Source organism: Nelumbo nucifera, chromosome 4 (genome assembly GCF_055504915.1).
Source record: "Nelumbo nucifera cultivar China Antique chromosome 4, China Antique-T2T, whole genome shotgun sequence".
Classification (NCBI taxonomy): domain Eukaryota; kingdom Viridiplantae; phylum Streptophyta; class Magnoliopsida; order Proteales; family Nelumbonaceae; genus Nelumbo; species Nelumbo nucifera.
This window is the reverse complement of record NC_142652.1, coordinates 87,094,312-87,119,607: the sequence shown is the minus strand read 5'-3', so window position 1 is coordinate 87,119,607 and position 25,296 is coordinate 87,094,312. Positions and strand designations below refer to the sequence as shown.

General features: G+C 39.7%; 1 protein-coding gene across 7 annotated transcripts in view; it reads left to right on the top strand.

Annotated features, from left to right (window-relative positions):
• The window catches only part of LOC104613081 (F-box/RNI-like superfamily protein), an 80,366-nt gene extending 59,758 nt beyond the window's left edge, over positions 1-20,608 (top strand). For 2 of the 7 annotated variants that reach the window (XM_088902987.1, XM_010280776.3), the window contains 3 exons: positions 4,751-4,827; positions 17,313-17,463; positions 18,802-20,399. In XM_088902987.1, coding sequence (XP_088759113.1) covers positions 4,751-4,827; positions 17,313-17,463; positions 18,802-19,098 — 525 coding nt within the window. In that variant the 3' untranslated portion in view covers positions 19,099-20,399. The other 5 variants (XR_737887.3, XR_737885.3, XR_016085434.1 and 2 more) reach the window with 5 other exon arrangements.
• The last annotated feature ends 4,688 nt before the right edge of the window (positions 20,609-25,296 follow it).

Genomic DNA, 25,296 nt, shown 5'->3' with positions numbered 1-25,296 from the left:
GAGTGGACAAGTTGGGGAAGATACTAGTAACAGAAATGACTGTGGGTGCCGTGAGAGGGCGTCCGCCACTCGGTTAGCAGCCCCTGCTTTGTATTCAATTCTGTAGTCGTACCCCAGTAGCTTGGATATCCAGCGTTTCTGTTCCGGGGATAGAACTGATTTATTCAGTAAGAACTTCAGACTTTGATGGTCAGTCCGAATTGTGAACCGTCTACCGATCAAGTAGGATCGCCAACGTTGGACTGCTTATTAATTCTCGCTCATAAACTGATTTGGCCCACTTTTGTGATGTTAACACCTTGCTGAAAAAGGCTAGTGGTCACCCCTCTTGCATGAGAACAGCCCCAACGCCTTGACCGGAGGCATCACACTCAATGATGAAATATTTTGTGAAATCGGATAGTGCTAATGTTGGAGAGCTCGCAACTGCCTGTTTCAATTGCTCAAAAGCTTGTTGGGCCTGGTTTGACCAGTTAAAAGCATCTTGTTGCAACAATTGGGTCAATGGGGTAGCTATTAGGCCGTAGTTTTTGATGAAGCGGCGGTAGTACCCAGACAGTTCCAAGAAGGCCCTCAATTCTTTCACACATCTGGGTTGCAGCCAGCCTAGTATATGGAGATTTTATCTTGGTCAGCCGCTACAGTCCCCTTTTCTACAATATGTCCCAAGTAGTGAACTTGGTTTTGTCCAAAGGAGCACTTGGACTCTTTAGCGAACAGCTGGTGGGCCTCAAGTGTTGCAAGGGTGACCTGTAGATGGTTCAGATGTTCCTCCCAATTGGGGCTGTAGACCAATATGTCATCAAAGAAAACAAGGATGAACTTACGTAAATATGGCCGGAATATGTCATTCATCAATGCTTGAAATGTGGCTGGAGCATTGGTCAACCCAAATGGCATGACCCGGAACTCATAGTGGCCATCATGTGTCCTGAAAGCCGTTTTGTGAACATCCTCCCTATGTACCCTTATTTGATGATATCCAGCTCTTAAATCCAATTTTGAGAATATGGTGGCTTGACTGAGTTCATCAAGCAGCTCATCAATGACTGGTATCGGGAATCGGTCTTTAATGGTGATGCTGTTAAGGGCTCTGTAATCAATACAAAACCGCCACGTCCCATCCTTTTTCTTGACTAATATTACCGGTGACGAGAATGGGTTGTGACTGGGCTGTATTATCCCTTGCTTAAGCATATCTTGAACTTGCTTCTCGATTTTAGATTTCTGAAAGTAAGGGTACCGGTAGGGTCTTACATTGGTTGGGGCTGATCCCGGCATGAGGGGGATGCGGTGCTCATGCTCTCGGTGTGGTGGCAGTCCTTGGGGTTCTTTGAACACGTTGCCATAGTGCTGAAGGAGTTGTTGTAGGCGGCTTTGGAAGTCTCTAGGCCCATCTGGGCTGCTGTTAGCTAAGGATGGCCAGGTCCAATTTGAGTCCATGTGCATGAATATGGGCTGATTTGGATCTCCTCTTTGCTTTGTCAGTGTTGCAAGACTGATGGGCCTTGGGCCCTTGCATGTTTTCCCTTGTAGATGGACTGTAGAGTTTCCTGATGTGAAGTCCATGGTGAGACGGGCCCAGTCACAGACCAGGGTCCTAGCTGTCTTAACCATTGAATGCCTAGCACCACGTCCGCTCCACTGAGATGGAGAGGATATAGGTCCACCGCAAACTGATGACCTTGAATATTTAGTGGTAGGCCCATGCAAATGCTATTGCAAGATAGGTTGTTACCGTTGGCCACATGAATCGTAAAGGCTGTTGTTGGTTGAACCGGAAGTCCCATTTTATCCACCAAGACTTGAGTTATGAAGTTAAGGGAGCTGCCACTGTCTATGAGGATTGACACTTGGCGTCCTAGGATCAGCCCTGCAACTCTCATTGTCTGAGGGGACGCAAGTCCCGTAAGGGCTTGTAAGGATATTTCAGGCGTGCCATTGGATTGTATTTCCCACCTTGGGTTAGATTCTCCGCAACCAGTGATGTCGTCTTCCTCTTCGGCATCTGTTCGGAGGAGAAACGCTTGTTGTTTCTTGCAGCGATGGCCCGGCCCAAATTTTTCTTGCAGTTGTAACAGAGACCTTTCTCTCTGCGGGCTTGCATCTCTGCCCAGGTCAGCTGTTTGAAAGGAACCAGTGGGCCTGGGCCCAGTACTCCTTCCTCCTTGTCTGGTGTTGTCGTCCTTTCTTGCTCCCTTCTTGCTCCGGGACCCCATGGTCGCTGCACCTTTCTTGCTCGACTGAACTTGTCCTCATACAATCTGGCTAGTGTTGTCGCGTTGATGACCGAAGTGGGCTGCATCGCTCTCACTTCCAGTCACAATTCTTCTTTTAGGCCACCGACGAAGCTTCCCACCAACGCCTTCTCCGTCCACCCTTGGACTCTCACGGCTAGCCTTTCGAACTCCATCTGGTATTCTTTTACTGATCCTACCTGCCGCAGCTTTGCCAAATTTTCATTAAGATCTTCGAACCCAGATGATCCAAAACGGACAGTCATGGCGTCCGTGAAGTCTGCCCAGGTTTGACGAGGGTGCCCCCTTCGATACCATTGAAACCAGAGGATAGCTTCCCCTTCAAGATGCGCAGAAGCCAGAGCTACCCTATCTTGCCCCGGTGTTTCATGGTAATCGAAATACCTTTCGGCTCTGAGAATCCAGGGAGTTTGGTCGCCGCTTAAGAAGATGGGGAAGTCGATTTTGGCTATTCTTGTTGCCGCCCTTGTTCTGCAGTTGTTTTCATTGCTGCGCTCTTCTTGGCTTCCTCTATCAATGTTCGTTGCCCCCTGCTCCAGTCGAAGGAGGAGAGCAGTGAAGCATTCCTTCATTTCTTTGAGATCTGAAGACATTCGATGGATCTCTACCTCCATCTGATCCACTCATGTGTCTACTGACGTGTTTCTTGTGTTGGTCATGCTGGCTCTGATACCAAATTGTTAGGAACCTGCCTAACTCAGGGCTCTTCGAGGGGCCAACCTCCTGAATTCTTGGAAGAAGAGAGAGGAAAAAGAGAGAGAGAGAGAGAGAGTTTAATGCTGAAAGAATCAACGTCCTATTCCCTTTTCTGCTCTACTACTTATAGTTTTACAATCTTGATTGTTACAGTTGTTACAAGGCAGTTGTTACCAGTGGATGGCAGTTATTACAAGTGGATAGTTAGTTGTGCTGACGTGGCCTCCTCTTGTAAAACTGATTAACTGCCTTCTGTTGGTCTGTTCCAGCAGTCTTGACATTCTCAGTCAATCTGCCTTCTCAGGATTCCAGTATTAGGACTGCATATACCATCTCAACCTACAACCATGAAGCCCCAACAATCTCAAACAGGCCAGGATTCCCCAAATTGCAACCATCAAAGTTGAGTTAGATGACATTTGAAGTGAAGGTAGTCCAAGATACCTAGGGAACACCAGCCATGGTTAAAGCAGCCACATTATATTATCCCCTAATGATTTCATCAGTGGTGAAATTCCTAAATTCTTCACTTGTTTTTGCCCAATTTCCAACCCTAACTGCTATTGATTGATTAGCATCTTTTTTCTTTATTAGAGAATATCGATTATCCTTGCATTTCTTTCCTCCAAATGGTCTATGGTACTACAGCTTGTGTGTATCTCCACATAACTTTGTCTCTCTTGGGCGGTGGAGAGGAAAAGTTAGTGGGGGATTAGGAGCCACTTTCTCATGGACCAAAAGATCTGTCAATTGGCTTAAACTCCATTGTATTTGTTCACATTGCATCAAACAGGAGAAAGGGATTGCCAAACACTAGAGACAGAAGGGCAGGAGATTAATATGTGGATAGTATTCTAACAATTAGCTTTATAAAGGAAGCATCTATTGGAGTATTGGGTGAAGGAGAGCAAATGAGTTTTCCCTTTTTGAGGAGCTCAAACTAGTTGATTTACATGTGATACTCTTCCCAATAAAGGTGGAGTTGTTTAGCAAGGAGTATGTTCAAGGCTTAAAATTTGTTTTATTTTGAAAGGTCTAAGAACCGGATGAGTTTTTTTTATGCCCATTTTTCTACTTCTGAGTGAATCAGTGAAAGTAGATTGATGTGGAGTTAATAAGCTAATAGTTTGGTATAATTTGATTGAGAATCAATTGATTAATTAATTAATTTTTGTTTTAGTGAATCATTTATCAAAAAAAAAAAAGTTTTAGTGAATGTCACCTACAGATGTTAAGGTCTTAACATCCCATTTGTCCTTTCATGTTGTATTTTCTCGTTTCTACTTGTTTGTTTGTCCCAAGATATCTTTAACTTGCAGTTGGTGGCAAATTTTCCTGTTAGAGTGCTTGACTTTTTTCTTTCAGAACTTCCGATTCCAGCTGAGATTATTAGTATAGCTTTTATAATACTGAAGTTTATCTTTTGCAATATTTGTTACTCCGTAAAATGGGCATAAGTTTTGCAGGAAGAAATATTTAAGCTATATTATCATCCCTTTTATGATAAAAATGTGGTTTTCTTGCTATTTACATCAAAACAAATTGGCAAGGTGCAAAGGTGCAAACCAAAGTTTTTTCTACAAAAGGGTCAGAAATAATGGTGAAATATTTCAGCCTGATTACATCCATTTTACAGAGAACCAAACTGAGCCTACAGGACAGTTTACAATATCTATTATCATTTTTTATTATTCCTTTCTATTTTTCAAGATCTGAATCTTAGATGTTTGTTAACTGAATATTTTAATAAACATATGCTATTTTGGAACATGCTATTTTGGCTTTGTCATTATTAGGTTGGAGATAAAGGAATCATTGCCATAGGCGAGAACTGTAAATCTCTCACAGACCTAAGCCTTCAGTTCTGTGATAGGTGAAAATCTTATCCACAACTACTTTTGTTTTCCTTCCTCAAATGATGTGCTTCTTTTTCTTTTTATGAAAGAACCACATGCTACTTGTTGAAGCATCTTTAGTTTGCTTACCTGATGTGGTTTCACTGTCCTCATAGACATTTGTTGTTTTCTATGTGTAATGATTTTTTTGGAATATTTTCTTTATCCTTGGTAAGATGAAGAAAACTTATGATGTAATGCAGTCAATGATGCAATGTACTGCATATAGAAATGAAAGTTATTGACTAGGATTGTTATTGAACTGCCTCACAAGCCAGGCCGTAACTATCCTGTTCCTTGCCTGCTATGGTAAACCTTACAATCCAAAGCAGCACATTGAAGATGCAATTGAAAAAGGTTATTTCTAATTCAGGATGGTCCACAGGTGCACACTGAGAATTCCAAGCTTTTAAAAGTTAGCAAATTTAGTAAATGTGAGCCAACTTGTGTCATTTGTTGGAGTTTCCATTGAAAATATTACATGAAAACTTTGACTGACAGTTGACATTTATGAATTATGCTATAAAAAAAAACAAACATGAAGGAGGGAGGCTTACCTGTTGGTGAAAGCAATGGTCAACAGAGTGACCATTCTACACTGGTTGTGGTTGGATTAGGGTCAATGGCCATTCTATCATTAAAAGCACTGGTTGGCAGTCACTAGCCTTTCGTTGTGGTTGGCAGCAGGTGGTCTGTTCCTTGATGGTTGGTAATGCCACTGGCCATTCTACATTTGTTGTGGTTGGATCATATGGTCTATTCTTTTCTGTGCCCTCTTCTCTTCATCAAGTCCCATTGAGAAACCCTTCTCTGGAGGGAGGATTACCTGTTTGGTTAAAGCAAAGGTTGGCAGAGCCACTAGCCATTCTACATTCTCTTAAGATTGGTAGAAGGTGGCATGTTCCTTGCTGTGCCCTCCTCTCTTCATCAAATCCCAATGAAAGGCATTTCTCTTTCTCTGGGTTGATTGGATAAGGTAAAAGTTACTATAGGGGATCGTGATCTAAATTGAATGGAGGCCACAACCCTTGAGCTTTGAAGTACTATATTTTCACTTATCTACATGTAGACATTGGTAAAAATGTGTGCCTGATATCATCAAATGAGACCGAAATTTGGCATAAACAATCTCAGAGTTTGCTTTCTGTGATGGGGCTACAACACCCATCCAGAATGCCATCTCTATATTTCAAAAAAAAAATCTATGCTAAAAGCAAACATTAGTTGTTCGATTTGTGGCTCTACTTATTGAATATATTTGAATTTCTAAAAAAAAAACTACTTCTCCCCATTGAAATTAACAGAATCAAAATATGTTGATGGGAACATCTAATACTCCTCATTTTTTGTACATATGATATTAGGTTTAACCGATTATTGAAACATGTTAACATACTGCCATTCTAGACATTTATTTTGCCTTTGTTTCGACTGCTGCTACAGTAGTCCGAACAGGAAGAGGAGAAGAAGAAGAAGAAGAAGAAGAAGAAGAAGGGTCTGTCAAAAATCTGATGGTTAACCCATCCAGTCGACCCCCTTAATCTATATTAGATTCTAATAATGTTTACAAAGACAGAAATGCCCTTACTTAAGTGTGGGGCAGAGTAACTCTAATAACACTGCCACATAAGCAAGTTACTTAACAAACAGAAGAAGACTAAACTACCCCTATTCGGCACATCTTAACACTCCCGCTCAAGCTGGAGAATATATGTCATATAATCCCATCTTGTTACATAGATAGTTCACTTTCCCTGAGCTTAGAGCTTTTGTAAACAAATCTGCCCACTGGTCATTCGAGCCCACATGTTCTGTATTTATCTCTCCAGCAAGAACCTTCTCTCTCACAAAGTGGCAATCAACCTCTATGTGCTTTGTTCTCTCATGAAAGACAGGATTGGATGAGATATGGAGTGCAGCTTGGTTGTCACAGTACAATCTCATAGGTTTATCCATGTGAAACCCAATTTCTTGTAGGAGATTCCTCAGCCACACTAATTCATAGGTAGTGTGAGCCATGGCCCTATATTCGGCTTCAGCACTGCTTTTGGCCACAACCGTCTGCTTTTTACTCTTCCATGTCACAAGATTTCCTCCAAGAAATGTGCAATAGCCTGTAGATCTTCCGTCATTTACTGAGCCTGCCCAGTCTGCATCTGTATACCCAACTACTTCAAGTTTTCCTCCTGGTTTATACAATAGCCCACGGCCTAGAGCTCCTTTCAGATACCTCACAATTCTAAGAACTGCATCCCAATGAGGTATACGAGGGTTCTGCATGAATTGGCTCACCACATCGATTGCAAAGGAGATGTCGGGTCTCGTGATAGTCAGATAGTTCAGCTTTCCCACTAGTCGTCTATACCTTCCAGGATCTTCAAATACTTCTCCTGTATCACTGCTCAACTTAACATTTGGTTCCATAGGGGTCTCAGCCGGTTTTGCACCTAACAGTCCTGTTTCTTCCAATAGATCAAGGACATATTTCCTTTGGCACAGATTCACACCTTGTTTTGACCTGGCAACCTCTATTCCCAAGAAATACTTTAATGTTCCAAGGTCTTTTGTTTGAAAATGATTTTGCAGAAATACCTTTAGTTTGTCAATCCCCAATTTATCACTACCAGTGATGACAATATCATCCACATAGACCACTAATAAAATCTTCCCAGCTTCTGAGTGATAGCTGAACACTGAGTGATCAACCTGGCATTGCTTCATTCCAAAACTCTTCACCACTTCGTTGAACTTCCCAAACCAAGCACATGGAGATTGCGTCAACCCATAAATTGCTTTCTTCAGCTTGCACACCTTACCAACCTCCCCCTAAGCAACAAACCCAGGTGGTTGCTCCATATATACCTCCTCCACTAGATCACCATGGAGGAAGGCATTCTTTATGTCAAGTTGAAAGAAAGACCAATCATACATAACTGCCAAGGAAATTAGGACACAAACGGAACCAATTTTAGCCACCGGAGAGAATGTCTCCATGTAGTCCACACCATACAACTGTGAGTAACCTTTAGCAACAAGTCTGGCCTTCAGACGCTCCACACTACCATCTGGCAAGTATTTCACAGTATACACCCATTTACAGCCCACAGCTTGCTTACCAGGTGGGAGAGTAGTAAGTTCCCACGTTTGAGTATGTTGAAGAGCAGAAAGTTCCTCCTCCATTGCCCGCCGCCATCTAGGTGAACTAAGAGCTTCTTGAACATTGTTAGGTATGGAAATAGAAGACAAGTGAAACAAATTGGCGATGTGAGGTAGAAAGACGAGATAATGAAACAAAATTGGAAATGGGATGGAGTGTAGAACTGCGTTTACCTTTCCGTAAGGCAATGGGAAGGTCAAGGTCTGAAGGTTCAGCAATAGGGGCCATGAGAGGATCCGCAGATGAGGTAGAAGCAGGAGGAGGGGCCGGTGTCGTTCGACGTGTATACACTTGTCGGATCGGTGGTCGTTCAGTGGTGACCTGCACTGGATGAGGTGATGAGTCTACTCCAACAACAACCTCTGGAATTGAATCACTGACAGGAAGAGGAAGAGGAGGTAAGGGTGAGGACAAGGGTGCTTCATGACTGGAGAAGAAGGGTATAGACTCAAAAAAGGTGACATCAGGGCAGACATAGCACTTTCGAGCAATGGGATTATAACACTTGTACCCTTTTTTGAGTTCGAGAGTAGCCAAGGAAGACACATTTAATTGAGCGTGCATCTAGCTTGTCTATTCCAGGACTCAGATTATGAACAAAGCACACACAACCAAAGACACGAGGAGTTAATGGAAACGGAGATAAAGTGGGAAACAAGATGGAGAAGGGGGACTGACCATGAAGAATAAAAGAGGGCATCCGATTAATGAGAAAACATGCAGTGAGTATAGCATCACTCCAAAACCGTTTAGGAACATTCATGTGGTGAAGCATAGACCGAGCAATTTCAAGAAGCAACGATTCTTCCGTTCAGCCACCCCATTTTGTTGAGGGGTGAAAGCACACGAGGTCTGATGAATAATGCCATGCTGTTCTAAATACTGTTGAAATGAAGTAAGAAAGTATTCACGACCATTATCTGAACGGAGAACTTTGATTGGAACACCAAATTGTGTGCGTATTTCAGCATGGAATTTCTGAAAAATGGAAAATAATTCACTTCTTTCTTTCATTAAGTAAATCCATGTCATTCTTGAACAATCATCAATAATGGAGACAAAATACTTGTACCCATTATAAGACTCTATTTTGATTGGACCCCAAACATCTGAATGAACCAAAGAAAAAGGACTCAGCATACGACTCTCAACTCTTGGACTGAATGACACACGACGGTGTTTACCAAACTGACATGACTCACATTGTAAAACTGACAACTGACTCAATGACGGAACCAACATCTTGAGAACCTTGAGAGATGGATGTCCCAGTCGGCAATGCCATTGTAGAGGAGTAAGGGAAGTCTGAAGTGCAATTGAAGATCCACCACTGTCAAGGTAATACAATCCACCAGCTTCATGCCCCCCACCAATCTTCTTCCCCGTCTTGAGATCCTAAAAAACACAAGTGGAAGGAAAGAAGGTAACATAACAGTTAAGAGCTTTGGTTATTTTACTAACAAACATAAGATTGAATGGAAACTTAGGTACATATAAAACAGATGATAAGGGGAAAGAAACCATGTCAACATTACCAACACCACAGATGGGAGATGAGGACCCATTGGCAAGTGTAACAGTTTATGATGTGGAGGTTTCAAAAAGAGAAGAGAACACACCTGGAGTCCCGATCATATGATCTGAGGCTCCAGAGTCAATAATCCAGTAAGGAGTTTTAGATGACATGCAGGCAATACCTGATTGGGCAAGTGTGGCAGTGGTATGCTGTGAAGTAGTTTGAAGGAACCGTTCATACTCATCACGCAGAACACTCACCATTTCCCTCCCAGAAGTAGATGTAGATGTGGGAGGTGTTCGGTCTGCCAATTTACTATGACTAATAACAATCTCGCCTGCTACAGCATGATTAGCCCATTTAGAGGGAGGGTCATGTAGGTCATAACAGAAATTCACTATGTATCCTTCCCTACCACAATGAGTACACTTCCTTGTAGAGTTAATTTTTCCTCTGCCACGGCCTCCCCCTGAGTCACGGCCACCCCGACCAATCATGGAATTGCCACGACCTCCTCTGGGAGCATGACCTCCCCCTCTTGTACTATGTCCACCTCCTCTAGCTGTCACAAGTGCTGATCTATCAGACTATGTGGGGTTCTTTGTCTGTCCCAAAGAAATTCTACGAAGTCTTGAGAATACTTCCTCAAGTGTAGGAAGAGTAGAGCCCCCCAATATTTGAGCTCTAACTGGTTCATATTCCGACTTCAGCCCCACCAAAAATCTTGTAACATCTAGCTGCTCCCTTTGTTGTTGCTGAACTTGAATATCTGGAGTAAGGGGATAATAGACATTGAGTTCATTCCTTATATTCTTCATGCAGGCATAGTACTCTTCTAGTGTTTTGGTTCCTTGTTGTAAATCAAAGTACTCCTAATAAAGTTGATATACTCTTGTTGTGTTATCTTGTCCAGAATATAGCTTCTTAGCATGCTCCCATATATCCTTAGCCGTATCAAGGAACATGAAGTTGGCACTGATTTTGGGTTCCATACTATTCCACAGCCAAGTCATGATTTGAGCATCTTCTTGTTCCCAATCATCAAACCTTGGAGAGTCAACCGGTGGCTTCTCATCTCTTACATGCTTTACTTTCTTCTTTGCCTTGAGAAAAACTTCCACTGATTTAGCCCATGGAACATAGTTTTCCCCATTCAGCTTAATTGAGGTCATTTGTACCCCTAGGTAGTCGGGGGAAATTACTACACCAGGTTTCTGATCATTGTAGCCATCTCCTATTGCTGCCATTGTACTCTTTCACAGTTGCCTCTAACTTTACTTCTCAGCTACAAGCTGATTGATGTTGTTTACAGTTTGATATTTCAGCACTTATTGCAGCCCCTAAACACAACAGTGGAAGCACACACTTGTTCTTATTCACACTACTGCTGACTTCTCACACCTACTTCCCACATAAGCATCAATTTACCACTCACTAATCACAAGTAGGCCCTCTTACAACCACTCAAAACAAATTGTGCATCACAAGCACCACAACACAGTCAAATCTGCTGCACCCAGTTCAGACTTGTTTAACACACTTAAGAGGGCATTACACAACCACAAGGAGTTTGGCAAGGTCACTGCATTCCACCTTACACCACTCGGCCACTTACAGCAGCCCTAACACCACTTAACAACTTACAGCAGCCCTACACCATTCGGCTACTGCACACACAGCCCTTCCTAGGGCAACAATGAACCTAGTTCTCTAGGTTATCAATACTAACAGCTTCTTGTAGGGTTTCTACCCAGAAATATAAGTAACACTAGAAGAAGAGAGAACCGACCTTCCTTTGAGAATATCAATCAACCATTCACTGCTGAAGTCACTTTCCTTGTTGAAGAAGGTTATGTGCAGCAGAGAGAGACAAGCTGTAATGTTTCTGACCTAGGGCGAACCAGTTCTCTCCATTGACTGACCAGAAACGAAGGAGAAGAGTCACGAACAATGCTGAGGTGCTTTACCAACTGAAGTAGGTCAGGAACCTGGCTCTGATACCATGTTTCGACTGCTGCTACAGTAGTCCGAACAGGAAGAGGAGAAGAAGAAGAAGAAGAAGAAGAAGAAGAAGAAGAAGGGTCTGTCAAAAATCTGATGGTTAACCCATCCAGTTGACCCCCTTAATCTATATTAGATTCTAATAATGTTTACAAAGACAGAAATGCCCTTACTTAAGTGTGGGGCAGAGTAACTCTAATAACACTGCCACATAAGCAAGTTACTTAACAAACAGAAGATGACTAAACTACCCCTATTTGGCACATCTTAACAGCCCTCATCTCATACATTAATATATATTTTCACTGTGGACTTGAGTAGAAGTAATACAGTTGTGGACCATACATCACTAATGGGCTTGATTGAAAAGAAAATTTGCAATTGATAATTGTAAGGAACCAATATGCAGGAGTGCGAAAATGGATTATATATCCTACAAAAGGGCTGGTGAATTATTTCATTTTATTGATATTTGAAATATTGGAATTATCTTTATTTGTATATGTGGTAAAATCTTGGGTTGGCAAGCGTGAGAATGCAGGTAGTCCAAGAGTGGCTACTTTATGAAAAAAAAAAAAAAAAAAAAAAACAAGAAGTTAGGTTCATTTCTAGTCTACCCTACCCAATCAGAAGGAAACCTATAGAGACTTCCAAAGCAACAATCAGGCTACAGATCAGACTCTACACTGTCAAACCTGTCGTTGGAAGGGAACCGGATTGAAGCAGCGGCATCGGCGAAGGAACTTTTCTCAGAAGGTTTCGAACCTGAGGAAATAATACCCCTGGTGATAGTTGAAGACAGAGAGGATATTGCTTTGGTGTTGCAGTTATCCTGTAGGAAGTTCAGGCTGCCAGATATGTAATGCTCAGTTGGGGACAAAAGAGGTTGGGAAAGGAGGTGGTTATGGGGTAGACAAGAGGGGAGGAAGGTGCAGGGACTGAAAAGGAGGTAGGATCGACGTTATTGTGGGTGAATTCAAAATTGTTGGGTTTGGGTAAATTTTGGGCATCTCCATAGTGGGATTGGAAGAGGAAACCATTGAGTATCTAGAAGGAATAGAGAAGAGAGTTTTGATAGAAAAATGAAAATTAAATGCAAAAAAGGGGGAGTTCTTTGAAGAAAAACAAGGAGATTTGAGGTTGTCATTGGGTCTAAATGATAAGGTAGGGAAAGGGGAGGGATCGGCAAGGGGAGGGGGAGAAAAGGCTAAGGGTAAGGGGAAGGTGAGAGAAATAGGGGGTTTTTATTCTTGCTTTGTTTTTATGGAGTTAAAAATCTTGTCTTGGAATTTCAGGGGGTTGGGATCGAGAAGGAGAATGGTGGTTAGTGATATGTTGAAGAGATGGAGATCGGAAATGGTGTTCCTTCAGGAATCTAAGCTGGAAGTGGTGGAGGCAGAAATAATAAGAAGTGTTTGGGGTCCAGGGGAAGTCAAGTGGATTAGTAAAGCGGCAAGAGGAAGCACAGGGGGCTTGATAGCTATGTGGGATAGATCAATCAGTCCATAAGCTGGTTGAGTCATGTTGGGGACTTTTCTATTTTGGTGGTTCTAGAAATGGAGGGGGGTGTGAGGGGCTTAGTCACAGATGTCTATGGACCTTCTGAAGATTTAGATAGAGGAAGACTTTGGGAAGACCTTGGTGAGGCAAGAGGCTCTTATACTCTCTCTTGGGTGCTGGGAGGAGACTTTAATGTTACAAGGTTTTTGGAGGAAAGAAATGGTGGTAGAAGAGGAAACTTCTTGTAGAACCTCTTCTAGAAGGGGAGATAAAGACATCCCCAACTTTGGTTAAGCTTGACATATTCTTGCTTTCTCCTGAATGGGAAAACCTCTTCTAGAACCTGAATCAAGTAGCCTTGCCAAGGCCGGTTTCAGATCACTCTCCTATTCAGCTCAGTTGTGGTGTTTTTGCTTATAGGAAGTCTATCTTCTAATTGGAACATGCCTGGTTTGAAGAAGATGACTTCCTTTGCTAATATCTATTTGGATTGAAACTCAAGTGGGGGGGACAAGTTCCTTTGTTTTAGCTAAGAAGCCAGGAGCCATTAACGAGGTCTTGAGAACTTGGAAGATTGAGAAATGAGACAAATTAGAGACAGAAAAGAAAAGACACTTAGAAACTATCAGTGTTTTAAAAGCGCAAGGGCCAATTTGCGCCTGAGGTGCAAGGCGCAAGGCAAGGCATGCGCCTTTTTGAAGCAAGGCACAAAAATACGAAAAAAAAAACTAAAAAAAATTTAAAAAAATGTCAGAAAATTCATAAAAACTTAAAAAAATGCAAAAAAAAATTTAAACACAATATTAATAAAAAATATAAACTTAAATTTTAAAAACCTATTATCTAAAATTTAAATACATAAACATAACATGTAAAGCGTATTCAAATGAAAATTTAAAAATAAAATCAAACATATAAAACATTTTCAAGCATGTAAAACCCACAATCTCTTTTTTTCCTCAATTGCATTACTTAAAGTAGCTAATGTGATGTAAAACATATTACATTCCTGATTCTACGAGCCGCCTTTGTTCTACGTCCCTCGAGGCAAGCCCAAACAAATCCATGTTAGGGTCTTAAATTCTTAGTTCACATACAAAAAATAATGATTGATTTAATAATGAATGTATGAACAACATTAGCAAATAAGGAGTTCTCAAAGCTTGGTGAGTGAGCGAAGCGAGTGAACAGAATACAAGCAAATAAAAAATAGAAGGCCTTGATTTAATAGAATTACCTTACTTTTTTCAAATAAAAAATTAAACTCATTAAAAGAAAGAAGAACAAAATACAAGCGACAACTGGGTGTTAAGATAATTCCCCAACAATAGAACAATGATTACAAAACAAAAACAATGGAAGGCCCCTGACAAGCTTAATCTTCCTCTTCAAAAGCTTCGTCTTGTCCGTGCCCATCCTCATTTCATGCCACCCCACCTTCCCCGACAACAGTCTTCTTGAGAGTCTCCTCTCTCTTGCTTCTTTAAAATGCTTCAAAATCCCTTCTAAGAAACTCCTCTCCACCAAAAAAATACGCCTAAACTCTTTCCAACCCTAACATCCATGTTTTCCAAACTCTCAATCTCCGCCATTCTTCCTCTGTCCTCCACCATGATAGACACAGTCAATTAAAATCATCTTATGCTCTTGATCAACCTCAGCCTCCTTTTCTTCTGGTAGCAACCTAGTAACCACACCATCTACAGGAACCAAACACGGTTGCAGATCCTCCCCCTTTATAGTTTGAGGCTTCGCTCCCCGATTCTCATCAAGCTTCTTCTTTAGACTTTTAGACTTTCTTAAACTTGTTTCTAGGACCTCTTTTCTTTTAGACTTTCTTAAACTTGTTTGTAGGACCAACACCAATCAAACCATCCTTTAGTATTGAAAAAACTTTTGAGACATGAACAATTTGGAACTTATTTGGATCTCTGGCTTTCTTTGCCACCTCTAAAACAGTTGCATCCCCTTCTTTACTTGTCTCCTTCTTTGACCTAAGTCCATTCCATGTCTACCTACTTGGACCTCAATTCTTGAAAAGTTACTAGCCTTAGAAAGGTTGCTTTCTCCTCCCTTGGGTTACAAACTTTTGTACTTCTAACTTCACCTTCTTCAACTACCTCTCCTCCTTTCCTCCCCTTCTTAGTGCACCTTTGCCCTCTTACATCTCCCATCTCTTCTTCCCTTAAACTTACTTTCTTATCTTCTCCCCTTTGATCCTTGCCTTACCTTGTTTAGAACAATCCGACCTGATCACTTGCGATAGAATAGAGGGAATCTCCACCATAAAAGACCCAAAATGGATGGTTGTACCTAAATGCCTCTCAAGCTTTCCCTTCTTCAACCTCCCACTTTTCTCTGCCCCTTGATTAGACCTGACGACGTTCACACTCTTCTTTCCAAGCCTCTCAAACTTAGTAATAAACCAAATCCAATCGGTGGCGTTTAAACTTAGCTCCTTTCTCTTTAATTGCCCTTAGAAAGCTAGGCTCAACATATTTCTACTGCTTCTTAATCTTGGTCTTGGAAAGTGCTCCCCATTCCCAGGGCCAATAGATTCATTCAAAAGCCATGGATCAATTTAATCTTCTATTAATCTTTTATTCTCCAATTGTAGCCTTCAAAACATTTTCCACTGGTTTGTTCCATGTGTCTTGCATGGAAAGATTCATCCGTGCCCAAAATTACCTCTTCACCCTTGGAACCCAAACCTCCATCGTCTTCCTCCTACGAACAACCTTTCGGCTTTCCCTGTTCACCAGGGTAGCGAACCTGAAGGTCAATTCCTTTCTCGGATGTCTTTATCTCCCCTTTTACTTCTCTACCATTAATGTATTCCCTGAAAAAGGTGCAATCATCTCCCTCCATGTAAATCCTTAGATAATATTTCTCCCCTACAAAATGCAAGACCAAGACACTAGGGATATTAGAGATCACCTCCATCTCCACAAGATTCTTGCGACATCAATCTTCTTCCAGCTCTTGTTTCTTTCTTCAATGCTCAAGAATTTGTCATAGGAATCTCCAATCACCATGGAAGTGCAGATGTTCCATGCATGTAGAGGAATACCCAGAACTCCAATCTACATTGATCTACTTCTTCTCTCGTCTTGAGTCCTGCCACTGGGAACCACCAGCTTAAACGTAAGTCATAATCCCTGCATTTCTTAGCTTCAGACTCCAACACCCACTCTGCCTCCTTCCTATTGTGAATCAAAAATAAAAACAAACCCCCCATTAAGTCTTCTAACTCCCGACACCCTATATTTGCCCCATTCAAACTCAGCCCAAGCAATCACATTCCTTTCTTCTAGATCCAACTCAACAAACCTTCTAACCAGACTTGCTCTTAAGATTTTCATCCTCTTGTCGAGTCTCTCACTTGATTGACATCATTGTGAATCTCCATTTGTGACTTGTTTCAAAATTGAACATATGATTCCTAGCTACAATCAAAATTACAGTGATTGGAGTAGCAGTCTTGGACGTCCTGCCATTAAGTGGGTCAAATGTTGTCAATCAATTCAAATGCTCAAACTTTGCCTGACCAAGATCTCAGATAGCTGGGCCAACATTAGGTAATGGCCTTTTATCTATTAGTAATATAAATGCCCAACATATATTCAGTGTTTATAAAGGTGTTAAGAGGTGTACATCTGTGCCTGCAGGTGAGGTGCTAAAGCTTGGCAATGCACAATAGAAGCATAAAGATGCTTGAGGCAGGCATATATCATGTTGCACTTTATAGAGGAGGAATACGTCTTACCTTTTAAGCTAGTTTTTTATAACAAGACTAATATAAGTAAGGCGGGGGGGATCATGTTCTCCATTATATGGCTATGCTAACATAATATAAAGAATGGAAATCTTTCAAATTTGTTTATTGTAATATTGTAATAAAATGTAATAAATAGAAGTCGGGGCACCATAGCTCTGTTTTCTTTTAATGCATCACATTCATTTGAATATGATGACACATTTGTCTATGTTAATGTTATGCAATTTATGTGAATTGTTAATTCTAAAATTTTAATTTGCAACTTAGTAAATGATGAATTGATGGCTGATGATACTTGTTGGATGATGATGCTTCAGATAAAATGCATGTCTTATTACATTAGTTCGTTGAATTTGGAATATCAAGCATGTTGACAGAAATGCTTGTGATGCAATTATTATTGTGTTTTTTGTGCTTGTATGGAGTAGAATATATACATTGTTGTTAGTATATTATATTAGCTTCTATACATTATTGGGTTTTAATGTGATCTTATTTATTGTTTAATTAGGGTTGGTGATGATGCTTTAATTGCTATTGGTCGGGGTTGCTCGCTACAGTATTTGAATGTCAGTGGGTGCCACCAAATTGGTGATGCTGGACTAATAGCAATTGCAAGAGGATGTCCTGAACTTGTTTATCTAGATGTAAGCGTTCTTCAGGTGCAGTTTCTCCTACCCTCCTGCTCTCTCTCTCTCTCTCAAGGCTTTACTTTACAATACATTATTAAATATTATGGCCACCAAAAGATGGACTTAAGAGAATCTTGCACTTTTCTTCACCAATACGGTGGTAAGTTACTAAGTTCTATAGTGGGTATGTTAATGGGTAATATCAAGTTGAGTGGAAACTTGGAAGACCTTCCATGTCCTGCTACAGGAGTAACTCTTCTGACATTTATTCTTTGTATAGGCCTGCAGGCTCAGCCATTTGGACCTTTCCATGAGTGAGCCATCCAGTGATTAAGAGGCATGCCTCAAGCAGCTCGTAGACTTGTAGAATTAGGAGTGAAAGATATTTAATATCACATTGTCTATTTGAAGTAATGTGATTGGAAAGAAGTAAAAAGATCGCAAGTTTTATGTGCTCAAATTGTTTAGTGCTGAGTATGTTTCATATGTTATGTTTATATATTTTAATTTGAGCTAATAGGCTTTTTAAAATATTTAGTTTAAATTAAAGTTTGCATTTGTTAATTTACACTATTTTTAATATTTTATTATTATATTTTTTTTTTCTTATATATATATATATATTTTTTTTTTAAATTTGCACCTTGTGCCTTGGGCACAAAAAGCCCTTTATTTTGCACCTTGCGCGTTTGAAACACTGAAATCATCAATTACTCCAAGTTCCTAATGGATGAGCCTTACTTGACTGTCCAATCCACTAACAAACACCTTTGCAATCTAGGTCAAAACTGTTGGGTGGCTCTTATATAGGCTGCATAGACAGCTCTGCACTAAGATCTAAAAAGCTCCATATATTATCTTAAAGAAGAATGACGTAAAGAATAATCCCTACTAACCCAAGCTTCAATTTTCTTTGGTTTCAATGGCTGGGGAAATTTTAATTCTAGGATTGTGTCATCATCATCCAAACCTTATCCCAAATTCCCAACTATATGGGATTGACTACATGGATCCTGTTTCACCAGTCCATTCTATTTAATGCCATATCCATTGTTAAATTATTGATGCTTACATCATTTCTTACTACTTCTATCCATGCCATTTTTGGTCTACCCCTGGCCCTTCTGTCCCCCTCAACTTGTAACTAATCACTTCTTCTTATGGGTGTTGTTGATGGTCTTCTACGCACATGGTCAAACCATCTCAGTCTACTTTCTCTCATTTTATCACCTATTGGAGCTACTCTTAACTTCCTAAGAGTGACTTCATTTCTAAATGAAGAAAGTCTTAGTGTACAACAAAGAATTTGATTATATCATGTCTGGAATGTGATAGGCCTAAGATTCTCATCTCTCTCTCTCTCAACAGAATCTAGGGGATATGGCACTATTTGAAATTGGAGAAGGCTGTCCTTTACTCAAGGACATAGTGCTGTCTCACTGTCGACAAATTACGGATGCTGGATTAACATATCTTGTTAGCAGATGTGCAATGCTTGAATCTTGTCACATGGTTTACTGCCCATTTGTGACTTCAGCTGGGGTAGCTACTGTGGTTTCGGGTTGTCTCAAGATGAAGAAAGTCTTAGTGGAAAAGTGCAAGGTTTCTGAGAGAACTAGGCGAAGGGCAGGATCTGTCCTCTCTTACCTATGTGTGGACCTTTAATTGTGGCTACTGACATTTTTGCACTCAATTTTGGTTCTGTTGGGCACACCTTATGCCAGAAGGGAGCTGACTTCAAAATACTGTGATATCTTAGCACTGGAAAGGTAAGCACATGCTGTCATTCCCTTTCTGTATCAATTGTTGTTGTGTTTCTTCCTTGTAATTATTGGCTTGATGCATTTAGAATTTTCTTTAGGTTTTATTCAGTTTAAATAAATGGATTCTGGGATCTGCAGGTTGTAATCCAGAAATTCTTTGTGTACAAAGACTTCAGAAAAACAAAGATGGTACTTTAATTTTAAGGGGGGGTGGGGGGGTCTCCAACATTAACTTTATTGGTATTGAGCTCCAAAATTAAGGCCCTATGTCTGGTTTGAAAAAGCATTGATTCTTGAGCACACCAATGAGGCCTTAGACAATCAAATAAAATCCAATCCATTAAAAATTTGATCTATGGACAACATTTTGTGTTGAAGATTGTAATGCTAGAGGAATCCTTAGCACAGGACATAGAGGGAGAGATTATAAGCATCTAGGCTGTAAAGATGATTTTTGACAGAACTAAAAAAGGACATCTAACAGAACCGGGTGCAAATCCATAATAAGCATATAGAAGTATTGTACATCAAAAGTTGTGGTTTCAAAAGATAGGATGTGTATTTTGTGAATGGGGCGTGTTTTGGAAGAAATGAGGGCATCTATGAATTCCCTAAGCTCTGACCTCTGAGGTGACTTTTCAATAAAAATCTACTATATGAGGTTGTACAATAAAAGCAAAAAAAAAATGTTATTAGTTATAGAGTTTACTCGTTTCTAGAACTGAGACTAGAAACTTGTTCTTGAATCTCTGGTTTCAAGGATTCCTCTGGTGATTTGATGTTGTGTTTCATAAAAGGTGCAATGTGGATATTAGCTTACCTTAATTTTTATTTATACTTTGGAATCCATAAATGTGGGTTGATAGATCACAACAGCCTCATGGAACATGTGTATCATGGACCAGATAGCAGATCACATCAGCCTCATGGTCATGGAAGTGAAAACTTGTTTTTGTTTTTGAAAGCATCTTTTTTGTTGGATTATGGAACAAGGCTATGCTTCTGAATCAAAGTATCAAACTGAACATGTTTTTACTTTGTTTTGAAGATTTGTATATCCAAGAATGTATTTATGTTTTTCGCTGCTGTGCCATTTCTCAAAAACAAGAAAATCTAAACATTCATGTTGAAGAAGATGGTATTGATTGAACGTATGGAGAGGTGTCTAATTTTTTGGTCTAAAGCACACAGGGAATTATGATACTTAGATTTCTCTTATTTTTGTAATCATTAGAAACAGATCATAGTGGAAATTGCTGATGTAAATTCTCCCTTACAGTTGTGTAGTTGAAATGCGTGGGTTTGCACTCTGAGCCATTTGTATAGGAAGGTGGAGGTTTTTCCCCTCTGCCAATACAATTTTTTTATATATATTACATATTTTGCCTTTCAAAAAATGTCGAAGACCCTTTTGTCTATTTTCTTATTGCAAATAATGGCAACTTGATCAAACGACCCTAGTCATGCAGAGACAGGTACTTGCACAATCTGGACTAGGAAACAGATGAAAAATTGAATTGTGTATTAACACAGGAATAGGACTTATTGGTAGATATCTTTGAACCTCTGATGCTCAATCATACCAGATTCAGTTGGTACTGAAGAGGGATTAAGGAACTATAGGCTATCATAAGAAAATGAACTATAGTCTATCCAGTTTTTTGTTCTGTTGGTTTTCTGGAGTCTCGCAGTTAAAGTTAAGGAACTATAAAACCCTCTTGATTTAGGCGGGCCAGATACTTCACGATGGGGTTAAATGTTTAATTAATGCAATTAGGGCTGCAACTGCAAAAAGCAAGCGGCCTTTTAGCCTAAACTGCTAAACACTGAAAATTTTTCTTGGGTTTTTTATCTTGCTGCAATCACACTACCATCCCTCCGTCGGGGGTAAAAAAGGGTTTCATGACCAAACGGTGCCGCTCAACTTGATCTGCATTATTAAGCACTAATTTGTTCCAACCACAGCATTAAAGAGTGAAACAAATAAAATATAAAAACCCTGAAGTTTCTGACAATCATAAAAACCTCCCCTTTAATTTCATTTTAATAAAAACCTCCCCTAAATTTTTAAAAAATTCAACAAAAAACTCCCTTTTAAACAGAAAACGTATAAAATTACAAAACTATCCCTAATTAATCGTCAAGGGCATCCTCCCTACGAAAAGAATTCAAGAAAAGGGAATGGCGTTCTTTTGTCGATAATACACTTTTAAACCAAGAAAGAAGAATAAGAGCCAATAAATATCAACAACCATAGTCCATAGAAATTAAAGAAAACTGATGCGATATATGCCAGCACTAAACTGATGGAATCAAATCTCGTCCAATTTTTGTCTTTAAAAGAGAAATTGTAATCAATAAGCCAAAGCTTGAAGTAGAAGGCCATCCCCATAAACAGAAGCAACACCAAGCCAATAAAGATGGGGCCTTTCACATACACAGTCATTGGTTATTTGTCTGCATGTCTATCTGTCGTTTCTCGTTTGTTTGTTCGTTTGTAAACTCAGAAAGAATCACATGGGAGTCCATCTTAGGCTTCACCTAGCCCCAAGTGAATGGGAAATTACAGATTACAGACTAGTGGTGCAATTAAAGAGACAAAGAAAGAAAGAGGAGCAGGAGCTTCCATTCAGGAAGTGAATTTGAAAATGGCATGTAAACCGTAATGGACAAGTCCTGAATTGAGAAAGAATTTTGGCCCCGTCGGCCCAGTCGATACTCAATACGTGTATTTAAATTAAAAGAGCACCTTTTATTACCTTCAGGAAGAATTTTGGCCCAGTCGGCCAAAATGTAGCATTGGTCGGACAAGTCCTGAATTGAGAAAGAATTTTGGCCCAGTCGGCCCAGTTGGACAAATGGTAAGGGGCATTTTTTCAACTTTATCATCTAAAATGTAGCATTGGTCGGACTCTTCCTCTTTGGCTTTTCAAAACCATCCAATGCAAAGCGAGAATAGAGAACATATGATATAGAGCAGGTAGGCGTGGCCCACTTGGGGATTTTAGATAGGCTTTTTATCCTTGTATTGAAATGAAAGAGCTTTAGAGTTCAGACACATTGACTGCTTCCGTTTAACAAAACAAAATTCTACTAGTGGCCTACCGATGGAGGAGGGAGATAGAGAGAGCGGGGGAGAGAGAAAGAGATGGTCGAACTCATTCACATCTGCCATAACCATAGCCACAGCGATTCATTGACACGATCCTGTTTGCTTTATATTGAAACACCTAGCGATCTGTTTTTTCTTAATCATTTGCGTGTGTTTTAAATTTTAGCAACTCTTGGTATTCCGAGCAATGGCGCCGCTGCAAGTGTTCAGCGGTGTTATTTTCTTTTGCTCTGAAAAAGAACAGAAACAACCAATTGTGGAAGTGTTGTTGCTCAAATGAGGGCAATTTGGGATTTAAAAAAATTTTAGATGACGCCATGCAGATTAGTCAGGGGTAATTTCATAAGTTTTTACGTTTCTGGTCTGGGTAAATGACGGAAGGGAGGTTTTTGTTTAGTTTTTTTTAAATTTAGGGGAGGTTTTTATTAAAATGAAATTAGAGGGGAGGTTTTTATGATAACCAGAAAATTCAGGGGAGTTTTTTGTATTTTACCCTTAAAAAAAATATGAGACTTCCGTGTATCATGGTTGGATACGTAAAAGGAGAATATGGGAGTGCTAGAGTAGACTACCAGTTGAATAACTAGATCTCTAAGGCTGTGTTTTATTAAAATTGTATAAGTTTCCCTATTTTTTTCCTTCCTTTTCCTACCTTTTCCTTTCTTTTTCTACCTTTTCTTTTAAACCAAACATAGCCTAAAGTTAAACCACTTGGACTCGGAATCTTCAGATTACAATATTTGGGCCTTACATGTTGGGGAAGAGTCCACTACAAGGTTTATGACGATTAGTTCGGATTTCATCCTAACTAAATCCATCCTCACAGCCCTTGCTGTGCATTGAGAATATTTTGATACTTGTATTTTTTTAGGGAAAATCTCAATTAATACCCTATACTTTTGGCCTAACCATCACTTCTTCAAACTTTAAAATGCGACAATTCAATATCTAAACTTTCAAAATGTGCCAATTTAATACTTATTGTTAACTAGCCGTTAAGTGGTATTTGAAAAGACACAAAGTGTCTTCTAATTTTCTTTATCAATCACCCAAACATTGATAAAAATGAACAGTCCCAAATCCTTACCTCTTCTATTCAAGAAAGTTGAGGTCACTAGAACACCCATTGAGATGTAACGTCAACTTTCTTGCAAGGTTCAAAATATTGATACAAATCGATAATGCCGATTGGTACTATTTTTTATGTATTTTTTTATTTTTTGAAACTGGTTCAGAGGAGCCGGTTTAAGGCCGGTCTACCCTCTGAGTCAACCCAAAACACCCCTTGTAGGGGCATATCTGATACATGATGAAATTTTGACCTTGCTTTCTTGAATAGAAGAGGCAAGGATTTGGGACTGCTCATTTTTTTGTCAACATTTGGATGGTTTATAAAGAGAATTAGATGACACTCGAAGGGCATTTGCATCTTTTCAAATGCCACTTAACGACTAGTTAACAGTTGGTTAACAACAGGTATTGGATTGACACGTTTTGAAAGTTCAGAGACTGAATTGTTGCGTTTTAAAGTTTGGGGACCAAAGTGGCATTAGGCCCAAAGTATAAGTACTAATTGGGAATTTTCTTTTAAAATTTTCAACAAATAACTGATGGTCGGTTAACAGTAGGGACCCACTTGACACTTTTTAAAAGTTTAAGTACTGTAATGACACGTTTGAAAGTTCAGGTACTACCTTGAACTACCCCCAAAGTTTAGAGTATTAAAGTGGAATTTTCCCTTTTTTTATTTATGGGGAGATATCCCTAGTGCATGTACATCTACAAGAGCTGTGAGATATAGGAGAAAGAAGACATTATTGATGTTGGTTCGTAGCGTTAATCACTAATCAGACGATTCAATGGCAATAAAATTCTTCCATGTACAAAGTACAATAACAAAGCTTCCCTGCTTGATAAAATTCTTTCTTGTTATATGTCAGTTGGTCTGCATCTAGTCTTCTTTTGGAGTCGTTTAGTGAACTTTCTAAAGTGACTTAGGAAGCTTCCTGTTAGCAACTTTTTTAGGGTTCATGAAGGACTCTTTGTATTCTTCTCTGTGAATTTGTGTTCACAATTCAAAGCTTCACGTGACTGTTTTGTTAGGTTCGGTAAATTCCAATTTGGGCAGTCACAAGTTTGTGTAGTGATAGATTTTTTTTTTTGTTTTCGCAAATGCTCTTATGTGGGAGCATTATTCATTCTGTATGACATGATAATGAATTGTGACCACACAACTCCCTTGTACTAGCAGCATACCATTTCATGACTTCAGCTCATATGATATGAGAGGTTGAGGTGTTTGAAAAAGTTTGTACAGTGATAGATAATGGCAGCAAATGTTAAGCCTCATTCTAAATCTTTCATGTGGAAATTGAAAGTTCAAATGGTTGCTATTATTAGATTGGACCATAGACAAGGGAGTTGGGGTTGAGGTTGACAAGAGCGTTGTCATCTGGGTAGTTTCCCTACTTGGAACTTTTTGCTTTCGTTGGTGGGTGCAAGAGGAGAGGAAAATAAGTGGCCGTTTGGGAAACACAAACGGCCTTTAAGTTATGTTTGGTGAAAAAGCTAAGTTCAAATTGACTGTCAATCATTTACTTTTCTATATGAATAACTTTCTCTTGTGCCCATGTAAATAAGAATTACAAAAGTGCTGTACATATTATTAGGGCTGTAATCGGATCAGGATTCAGTATGATCGGATTCTGATTCTATTATTGAAACTTGTATTCAAATTATTTTGGAGAGAGAGTGTAAGGCTTTTTCGGAATATTGGGAGCTCACTGAGAAACCGTATGATAACAAAGATAAAAAGAAAAAAAAGGAATCTCATTTCTTGGCTCCCCCCAAATCATGGTGAAATTAAAATTAAAAGGATGGAATTTGTTCGCTAGAGACCACTTGGGCAAAGTCTTGGACCTTAAAAGTTTTACTCTATTAACTATAAATGTTGCAAAGGCTTTGGCAGTTTGGGAAACCCACAATCTG